The sequence below is a fragment of the Chelmon rostratus genome, chromosome 17 (genome assembly GCF_017976325.1).
Source record: "Chelmon rostratus isolate fCheRos1 chromosome 17, fCheRos1.pri, whole genome shotgun sequence".
Lineage (NCBI taxonomy): Eukaryota > Metazoa > Chordata > Actinopteri > Chaetodontiformes > Chaetodontidae > Chelmon > Chelmon rostratus.
This window is the reverse complement of record NC_055674.1, coordinates 20854843-20865711: the sequence shown is the minus strand read 5'-3', so window position 1 is coordinate 20865711 and position 10869 is coordinate 20854843. Positions and strand designations below refer to the sequence as shown.

Genomic DNA, 10869 nt, shown 5'->3' with positions numbered 1-10869 from the left:
TGACGTGCCGCTGTTGTGTTTTTAGCTCTTAATGCTGCCCCCATGTGGCCAAAAGTAAATAATTAGGTTTAACACACAAACTTATTTTCAATAGCTTCACCAGCTATTTAGCTGGTTAGCAACTAGCTGGCGAAGAAAGTCAGACGGCAGCTGAAGCTTAGTATTTTTCTCAAGAGGTGGCGGAGACTATTCAACCCATTCTCTTTCCCAGGTCGTCAAATATGAAGTCTGGTCACGCCCGTTTGTGTTTCATACCAACACACAAAGTACCGCTTAGCATCCGTATGGACAGGAACCTCCGTCACCTGTGTTTTGCCCATCTAACCACCCCGGCCTCCTCCCTATGCAGACTTTTTTGCTCTTTATACTCCGCATCCTTGCTTGGAGTGTCTAATATTGCCAAGGATGGGTTTACACTGGAGTTAGTTGAAAGCCCGGTGACAATGAGAACAATGTGGAATATGTTGTTTACATTCTTCAGATTGCAAGAAACACAACTTCAGATGAATGGTAATGTTGCTTTGTGTCTGCTGGATGTGAACATTTGCAAACACGTTAGCTATAAAGCTAACATGTCCCAGCTATGTGTTCGTCAGGTTGTTCTCTCTGTCCCCCGGTACCCAAAAATAAGGCAACACAGCTAAGACTTGTTGCGTTTTCTCAGTTCTTAGTATCTGATCCTGTCAGGGTCACAGACATTTGAGGTTGACTGCAGAATGTTGAAATCAAAGCCAAATAATTAAGAGTAGGCCTATCAGCGATCAATCAAATGTACATAAATACTAGAAGGACCATTTAGGGACGACTGGATGAATTGATTTATCCAGAAATCACAGAAAAAACAACATGAAAAGAATAAAGGTCTAGAATGGAATTAAAGCCTATACATATATAATAAAGTTATCTATAACTTTCAATGATTAATCCAAGAGGAGACAGCAGAGTAGCAGGGTGATGGCCATATTGGACGAAGTGGACCTCCAGCCAGCAGAGCCGGAAACAATGGCCTTGTTGTAGCCCAGGGGGGCCAGTGGACAGGAGCTGCCAGTGCCATACTTCCCCCCCAGCATGGACACGCCCTCACTTGCCAGCAGGACGCCAGAGAAGGTGATGGTTTTGGAGACAGTGCTGGCCCAGGCACAACTCCCCTCTTTCTGCACTACCCACACCTGGTCACCTTTCTTGAGTTCCTCCATGAGGTAGCAGCTGTTGAGGGTTGAGGTACCACCATATACCTGGGGAACAGGAGCGGAGGACGGTATTTTTAGACGCTTTATTCTGTTACTCAGCTTGGCTTCTGAATATCAAATGCATCTTTGTCGTCTCAGTAGATCCTCTTCACCTCTGCTGAAGCCAATGATCATTTTCATTTTAAATCTCAAGGATCAGTTTTTGACAAACATGTATGGTTTAGTTTAGTTTGTCTATCTTGTTTAAACTAGACTGGAGTGATCAGGTGTAGTCTAGTCTCCTAGTAAGTATTGTCTACCAGAATATAGCTGACCATCCTCAGATTCATTTTGTCATGTGTTCCATAGTCTTTTCGTGTTTAATTTAGTTAAGTCTAGTTAGGTTTCTTTTATGCCAATCTATCTTTTCTTTCTAGTCTAGTTTAGTCCTGTGTACCTGAGCATGACACAGCATCCTCTGGACCCCCTTGACCATGAAGTACCACCTGTTGTTGTGGTCTCCACGGCAGAGCTGGGCAGCGAACACGAACTGGTAGACGCCAGAGACCGGCGCAGTGAACACCCCCGTGTCATTGCTGTAGGCAGAGCCCTGGTTCACCAAGACCTGGTTGAAGACGATTGGGTTGACCTCGATATCTCTGATTATACCCTGGTAGGAGGCAAAGAAAAGAACAGCGCCCCCTGCGACACAGATCTATCTCTCAATCAAATATCAAAAGACTGATCACTTTTCCATGTCATCTCCAACTACAAATATAAATTTTACTGTGTTTACTGTCCACATACACACATGCATTTGCATATATTCTTACACAATTATTGACAGCTACATTATAATGCATGTGCTCATCTCTCTCAGACACACACATGCATATTCATGCCCACAGTCTACCTACCCTGTTGTCTGGCTGCTGTCTGACGGGGTATCTGTGGAGAGAATCAGGGGACAGTTGGCTATGTTGAGTCAGTATAAAGACCTGAGGTCGAGGTTAAGGGCCAAAGGTCAGCTCACTCACCAGTTCTACTGGTCCTGCTACAACCAAACTCGTTGCACACAATCCCATCACAGTAACAAAAATGGAACATATCTGCAACATTAAGACACCAAACATTGTAACCACAGCCAACAAGGTCAGGTTCAGATACCACAGGTAGACAGGTAGACCGGTAGGTACCTTGGTGGAGCTCATCTTCCAGCTGAGAGCTGAACAGTACTGACACACTCTGCAAGGCTTCCTGTAAAGTCTCTCTGTGCCAAGCAGGCAAAGTCCACCTGCTGCTGCTTTGTTACAAAACCTGTTTGACTATCTCATGGCCACCATACACATACACACATCACACATATCTTACCACATCAAAAAACCGACGGAATATTTGAATCAAGTGCATCTTATATAATATGTACAAATGCATGTAAATGGAAGAATTAACCTCAAAGTCACCATACTGAAACTATGAAAACTATGGAACTACTGTTAAATAAGCACTGATGTCCCAGCTAAGACTGGTGATGACGGTCATAGCTGCTGGTTGTCAAAGTAACACATCCTGCTTTCCGCCTCATGTCTTTTTCAGGTAAAGCAGTCAAAAATAGCAACAACAGAAAGATTTGTTGTTGTGATAGAGCAAAAAGAAATAGTGATACTTGTCAGCCCTCAACACAGTCTGGCCAGAAAAAAATTACATAACATTAAGAGAAAAAAGGTGAAAGTGTGGCAATTGTGTGAAAAAAATATGGAATTAATTGTAAAGAAACTTTATGAAGGGGTGCCTTTGTACTAAAAAGCTAATTTAGGGAACCACTGTGTGTGTTAGAGTACTTATCCTATAGTATGAATAGTACAATATGTTTTCATTGTTGCAGGTGGAGTCCAGCTTTAAAGTACGCACCCATGCACACACAAGAACGCAGAGAAAGTGATGCATGTGCATACTGGATGTGAAGCATGTGACTTAAACGCACAGCATGTCATTTCTGCCACTAGCGGTCTCTCCGGCAAAACAAAAGATGTAGTTTGAAGCGGCCTGGGATCACAGGAGTTGTAGTCTTCATTGTAAAACAACAACCATTACTTACATGACGTGACTCATGGTGTTTTTAATTTCTATTCATGTTGTTTGAACATTGTTGGAAACGTTTGGGATAACGTACATACAGAATATTTTATAAAGATAGGTTGAGGGGTTTTTTTACATTTTAATGTGGAAATGTTACATATTGGACATTTTATGTAATATTCAACGGCAAAGTTTCAAATGTGAAAACAATGATTGCAGTACAGAAGAGGCACAAACACAAGCTGCCCCCCTTTCAAAAACAGGACAGTGTGGCCACTTTTGTGTGGTGCTTATGGAGAGTGCATTGACACTGAGAAGGTCAATATTATTTCAGTGATGAAAAAAAACAGTTTGTCATTGACCCATTGTGATGAGACTGGCACCGTTCTATCCTGGTGTTCTGTGTTGGTTACAGAAGTTCAGATCAGGGAGGCCATTCCTCCCTCCCACCACTGACTGGGAAATGTTCAGTGTAACAGCATGTTGCACCAGCATTGCTCTCCTACAACAATGTAAGACTCATGATTCAAAGGAAATACACGCATGCACGCACTGCATATGATGCGTAAGACCAGAATTAGTGCATGCTCACATTTCACACATGACAACAGACAACATTTGTTTCGGGGCATTAGACAAAGTATTTGTTGTTGACTGTCTTGTTTAGTCTTCTTTTTTAAAAAGGCAGGGATGCTTTCATGCTACAGTTTATCTTCTTTTGGTACATTTCTGTGCTGCCCAGTGGACATGTGTCATTTTTAACAGAACTGTGGGAAGTGTATCATGTAAACACATGTGCTGTTACCACCAAAAAAAAGTTAATCTACCAGGACAAAAAACTTAAAGAGTGCACCCAAATGCTGTTGTTGACATCCACAATCCCTCACTGTCTCATCCTTTCATCATCTTTCAATACATCACATTAGGGAGGTAAAGACAAAACTGGGCTGGGCCTCTAAATGTCAGTGCAACAAAGGGCGCTTTCCAGCTAACATGAAACGATGCAAAGTTGGAGAAATCTGATATGGCAAAGTGGCCATTTTTACTGTAAGTGTCCACTCGGAGATGAGAATCATGCCCCCCCCCCCCCATTCAGCGGTGTCTGAAACGTCCTTGCTCAGTCACTGTGAGGTAAATCTCCCTCTAATCCCTGCCATTCCAGTCTGTTCTGTTCAACTTCAAAACCTGTTACCTAAAACAGAGACAAAGAGGTTGAATATGTCTCTGTTCATGACCTTCCTTCCCTTCAGCTTCTGGCATATCTGTCAACATTAGGATTTGTAAATAAGGGAAAATTTTCTGGTGCCCCACCTGGGCCATCCCTGACCACTGTCCACATAAACCTTCCATTAAAACCACCACCAGGCCTCGTGTTTCTGCTGCTCTTATGTCACACTAATGTTTGGTAGATTTGTTGGGTAGATAAGCTCCTGCCATTTGATGAGATACTTGCTCAAGCTTTCAGACCTTTGGCAGGTTCTTCTTTTTCTTCTTGTTCTTCTTTGTCTTCTTTGAGTGATGCTGCAGCTAAAGTTCTACATACTGCCACCTGCAGTACCGGAGGGGAATGTAGTAAACGCATCAAATAGTCGGCTGTGCCTCCCATGAAATGTGACTCCTGGTAAATCCTAAATTGTCAATTCACATGTTATGCGTTCTTAGCCGGCTTGCTAACATTAGCACTAACTACTGGGGGAGTAGTTTTGATTAGAGATGGAGGGTGTGTGAACTGTACAACAACAGGAGTTTAGGGCTTCTGAAACCGTATGTAGGCTAACGTTGAGCTAGCTTCTGGATATCTGGTAAATCCCTCCAAACTGTTTTCCACGACATTTCACCATGTGTTAAATACAGAAGATGTAATGTGTGAGTGTGCAGGATTTGGAGTTTTTTAAAGGCACATTTAACTGCGTTTTGTAGAGTAATGAAAGTAAAGTGATGAGTAATAACAGTGCTTTTGCTGCCGAGTAATAAGTACAGCATTGTAATTATGTTTTGTTGAGGAAACCCATCCTTGGCAATATTAGACACTCCAAGCAAGGATGCGGAGTATAAAGAGCAAAAAAGTCTGCATAGGGAGGAGGCCGGGGTGGTTAGATGGGCAAAACACAGGTGACGGAGGTTCCTGTCCATACGGATGCTAAGCGGTACTTTGTGTGTTGGTATGAAACACAAACGGGCGTGACCAGACTTCATATTTGACGACCTGGGAAAGAGAATGGGTTGAATAGTCTCCGCCACCTCTTGAGAAAAATACTAAGCTTCAGCTGCCGTCTGACTTATGTTGAGGAATGCAGGTAACAGGTTACTTTTCAAATAACTTGCCCAATATTGGTCTTAATAGTTTTTTTTTTTTTTTTCTGTGATGGGATTATGGCCTCTGTCTCTGCCTCTTTAATACCCTCCAACACACACACATTTAGACAACATGTTCCAGTCCAGCAGTAATCATCTTGACATCTGGCCTATGACCTCAATGAGACTGAGTCTCTCTTTCTGTCTCCCTCCATCAGTCCAGCAGTAATCCTCTGTGGTGTCCAGAGACATATGGTCTGCTTAAAGACCTTAGTCTGCTGATTGTCAGGCCGACTCTCGGATGAATTCTTAAAATGTGTATGGATATGCGACAGTCACAGGCAGGTTCCTTGTAGTTAAGTGTGGACAAACCGACTGTTGCACACTGCACTCACATTTAACCGCCAGATGTCTATTGTATAGCTTAGTTCTGTATTTTTATCTCACTATTTCTTCTTATATTGTTAGTTTGTATTTTGTATTGTATTTTTGCCTCATTACTTGAAAGTTGTTCTTTTTTGCATGCCCTTGTGTTTCCACCCTATGTTGGACTTAAGTGTGGACAAACCGACTATTGCACAATGTCTTTTTGCATAACTGCACTACTGTGCTCATGTTTAACCGCCAGATTTCTATCTCGTATAGCTTAATTCTGTATTTTTATTTTTATCTCACTAGTTTTTTTCTTATATTGTTAGTTGGTATTTTGTATTGTACTTTTGCCTTCTTATTTGAAAGTTGTTCTTTTTTTGGATGCCCTTGTGTTTCCACCCTTTAGAGCTGCTGGAAATGTAAATTTCTCTGGAAATGTATGTATGTATGTATGTATGTATGTATCTATCTATCTATCTATCTATCTATCTATCTATCTATCTATCTAGTGGATTCGCATGAAGACTGAACTTATACGTTTGTTCTAGTCAGCAATTTTTTAATCTTATGTTGTTGGCACATGGTTATTATGAATGCAAATTAGCTGTATATGAGTGTAATTTCTAGAAGACAGGGTTGCACAGTAACAGGATCAGTATGTTGGTTTTGATAACCACAGAGTAGACATGAATCTGCAGAGAGCGGATGTGCTAAAACATGAAGGTCAGCTGAGCATTTCATGGGTGTGAAAAACACAAACAAACTGATGCTACTCAGAAATTACTTTAGTGTACAGCAAGTTACACTGAGGGAAACAGCTACCACATGTGAACTACAATATCTGGTAAAACAATGTTCTCACTCCCACACGTTGCTATTTTTTTTATTATTGTTTATTGTTAGCATCATTATTGCAATCATTGGTGACTTGCTGCATTAAAAAAATTTGTGGAGTTTGAAATTTGTGGGTGTTTACCAAGCAGGGAGGATGTAATGAAGGCTTTATTGAGCTGCATCATGGGAAATGTCGTATCCAGTGTTCCTGGAGTTTGACCTGGACTATGGACCATAAGTCAGAATTATTTTTTCTCTGTTGCTTTGATTTTGACCTTTGTTTGTTTTTTTTTTTGTTTTTATCTTTCTTTTGCAAGCACCCCAATTTGAGGGACGTGAAAAGCAAAATAAGCGGAATACCCCTTTAAACTATCACCTAGCCCAACTTACTAAAGCTGAGATCTTTATGTTTATATCTTTACCTATACTTTATAGTATAAATACTTTAGATAGGTGGCAAATATTAGAAAAGGGAGTCCCCTTATGACCGTAGCCTCTGCTCATTTCCTGAATTCCCTTCCTGTTCTTCATCCCTCATTAAGGTTATCCACTTCTTACCACGTCAGTATATATTTAATATTAGAAGCCTTGTGTTGCTTTCTGTGCTGTCTGGAATCAAATAGCACTGAAAAAGCACTAGAGGATTGGTTAATATATTATAATATAAATAACTGTAATCATGCTGCATTCACATGAAAATACATTTTAATTTATATTAAAGCCCCCTATATGCAGGATTTGTGGCAACTCCACCTGGCGGTAGGAGCATAGAAGCTTTAAAGGACCAGTGTGTAGAATTTATTGGCATCTAGTGGTGAGGTTGCAGATTGCAACCAACTGAACATCCCCTGTGTCACCCCTGCCTTCTTAGTGTTTTAAACGAAACAAAACTAAAAAAAAAACACAAAAGGGGCTTTCTCATGTCATTGTTTGGTTTGTTCTGTCATTCAAACATGGTGGTATAACATGGAAGAGGACCTGGATATAAAGATATAAAGATTCTATATTATATTTCTTTTCTCCTATATTCTGCTAGTAGATCCTAGTAGTAGACCCACTAAACTCTCCACACTGGGCCTTTAAACATGTGGAAGATACACTGAAAAGAGAAAACATTTCAGACCACACTTTCGTGTCCTTCAGGTCTTCCAGGCATGCATTGCTGTTGGCTGTTTGAATATCAAAGGAAAAAGGGAATTGTCCATTGACACTGTTTGTGTCAGTCAGCTGTCTTGTATGAAACGTGCCTCCTTGTCACTAGAGCATGCTAGGAGTTCACTCCTCACTCTCACAGAGTCTCCATGTTGTTAGGTCTCTTCATTCTCTCGCTGTTTATCATGCAGACTCTCTGGATGGTGCCCTCTACGTTTGCGTCTGCGACTCAGAGTCCCAGTTCTTCCCTTGGTTCCTCTTCCTGTTCCTCTCTGCCATCACCAAAGCTGCCACCACGGTGACCAGCACAGTGACAGTGATGACGAGCACGGTGGCTGTTTCTGCGATGCAGAGCTGGCTATCGACCCAGGCCAGCGAAGCCCCGGCCAGCTGCGGGGGGTCCTTGCACGTCACGTTGCGGTAGTCATCGATGTGGAGGTGGCGAACATGCAAGATCTTACTGAAGACACGATGCAGCTCGCAGTCACAGCTCCACGGGTTGCCTGGTGGACCAACAAGAAAGTAAAAGTAAAAATCAAGGAAAAAGATAATGTAGGGTCAGAACTGTCAATTCAAGCAGATTGATGGAACATGTTGACCAGACAAACAGAAAAAATGAAATGTTTAAAGTGTTTGAATTTTTCAGATTAGTCTATCTGATCGTCTATCTGACCGAAGTTTGTACATTTAGAACCTATGTCCCCGCTCACGGCTCTGAAATATCAGCAGCCTAACTGGTCTGTGTGTTGATAGCTCCATGGTGTTGTCTGTGGTGCTGACGTGGCAGTAATTGTTCCTTTTTCTCCCAGTCCCGCCCCTCTGTCAGTTTCATCTGTAACTACAACCTTGTTTAAACTTTAGACTCTAAAAAATAACTTCCAAACTACATTGTAGCTGATATACACTATAGAGAAGTGTCACCTTCATCGAGTAGCAACTTATAGTTGCAGAAGAGCGAGAAGATCATAGAGACACACTGCTGCCTGCAGTGTTCCTATAATATCCTGATAATATTTCTGTGATCATTTAGTTGTGTCTGTGCTGCCGAAAACTGCCCAAACAACAGAGGAAAATAAATAAACACATTCATAAGAGCAAGACTGACTTCATATGACATGGATAACAGTAGTGGTGATAGTGGAGACCTGACAACTGGATGTGTGTAGCTGTCGTGTGAAGGCTGATGAAGGTCTTAAACTTGAGGTGATGCAGGTTGTTTCCCTCCAGATTGAGGACTGCCAGGCTGTAGAGAGGAGCTAGAGCATCATTGTCTATCCGGGAGATGTTATTGTTACTCAGCTGGAGCACCTAGACAGACAGACAGGCAGTCAGACAGACAGGCGTGTGGGCAACTTGGTGTACGCACACAGTCATCTCAATAGGCATTAAAGTACCTCTAGTCCAGGCAGCATATCCAAACTCCCCTGCTGCACCACAGTCAGTCTGTTGTTGTGTAGGTACAGCTGTCTTAGCCTGGAGAGGCCCCTGAACACACCAGAGCCGACCATCACCAGCTGGTTATGACTGAGGTCCAGCTTCTCAATGCTGTCCAGGTACTCCAAGCTGACAGAGAGACAGTTAGATTATCAGTATAAGCAGTGATTAACTGTGGCTCCCTACCCATCAGTCCCTGATCTGAGAAGCTGGAGGAGGCTGGCAGGAATATGAAGTATGGTGGAGGAGATGTATTTTTGATTGCACTTTGAGGACCAACAGACAGACAGGTACCTGTACTCAGACAGGTGCTGCAAGTTGTTGTGCTCCAGTCGCAGCTCTCTGAGCGCAGACAGACTGGCTGAGAAGTCGACAGGGAGAAACGTTAACTGGTTCCAGCTGAGGTCCAGCTTCTCCAGGAAGGACAAAGAGAAAAAAGCCTGTGAAGAGAGGAAGACAGCCAGAGAGACAGACAGAAGCCTTATTGTAGCTACTCTGTTACAAAAAACTCCCTCCATCCTCCCTTTGCCCCTCCTTCATTACCTATTCAGCACCTAGATGGACCACAGACCTTGTTTTTAACATTCATCGTTCCAGTTCATTGCTTTTCATTTTGTACTTAAATAAGAATTCAGCCTCATTCAGCGATTACACTTCCAACTGTTCTGTTTTCAGGACACAGCACTTCCAGTATTTCCAGTGCTTTCGCCTTCTTCCATCCCATCATTCCTACCTGCGGCTGTATTTCTTGTATCTGGCTGTTGGTCAGCAGCAGCACCCGCAGCGACCACAGTCCAATGAAGGCTCGGGTGCCAATCTCGCTCAGATTGTTTCCTCCCAGCTCCAGCAGCCATGTGCCGTGTGGGAGGCCCCTGGGAACGTGCTCGAACCCACGGCCACGGCAGTCCACCAGGTCAGCGTGCTCGTAACAAAGGCACTGGTGTGGACACAACCGTGAGCCCTCGACGGACGGAAAAAGGTATGGGGGGGAATAAAAGGCAAGAAGGAAGAAGAGAAGGGCCAGGAAAACGAGACACATATTTCCTCAGACAGCACGAGGAGGGAGGCAGCTTGTTTAAAGGAGTAGTTCAAGTGTGGAAGGTTGAATGAAGGTTTGTAGTTTTATTTCGCCCTTCTCTTCACCAAGCTGTGCAGTCAGCATAGAAGCAACTGGAAATAAGAAAGAAAGCATAGCACAGAGTTTAGCTTACATTTAAATCAGCAAAGTCGTGCTTGTTTGTTTGACCTTAAGCGACATTTATTGATAATTTTTTTGTTCGTACATTTGGGGGCTGCGAACAAGCTAAAAACCACAGCACTGAGAAACTAAGGCAAATATTGGTGCAAGTAAAGTGTTTACCTGTTCACACACCCAGCAGACACAGAGCTATATTAGCATTCATGTGTGTTTCTGGCCACCAGAGTAATGAGAGTCCAGCATTCATTCACTTTTCACCACCAGCCCCTGAGGGAGAAGTCTGGCTCTTTAGCTGCTAAAGGCTGTATGTGTTCAGATAGTGATTAAATGTTTGTC

The 10869-nt window shown here is 42.7% G+C and overlaps 1 protein-coding gene across 1 annotated transcript; it reads right to left on the bottom strand.

Moving 5' to 3' along the window:
* Positions 1-920: 920 nt before the first annotated feature.
* On the bottom strand, positions 921-10374 carry LOC121620467 (reticulon-4 receptor-like 2). Its single transcript, XM_041956506.1, has 8 exons — positions 10069-10374; positions 9630-9775; positions 9296-9464; positions 9047-9209; positions 8116-8404; positions 2087-2117; positions 1627-1839; positions 921-1235 (listed from the first exon to the last, which is right to left on the bottom strand). The coding sequence occupies exons 1-8, from the start codon at positions 10372-10374 to the stop codon at positions 921-923; spliced, it is 1632 nt and encodes a 543-aa protein (XP_041812440.1).
* Between the last annotated feature and the right edge of the window lie 495 nt (positions 10375-10869).

Coding starts and splice junctions, on each gene's coding strand:
- LOC121620467 (XM_041956506.1), bottom strand. CDS start 10,374: ATGTGTCTCGTTTTCCTGGCCCTTCTCTTCTTCCTTCTTGCCTTTTAT. Junction 8,405..9,046: donor TACACACATCCAGTTGTCAG/GTCTCCACTATC, acceptor TTGGTCCACCAG/GCAACCCGTGGAGCTGTGAC. Junction 1,236..1,626: donor GGATGCTGTGTCATGCTCAG/GTACACAGGACT, acceptor CCTGTTCCCCAG/GTATATGGTGGTACCTCAAC.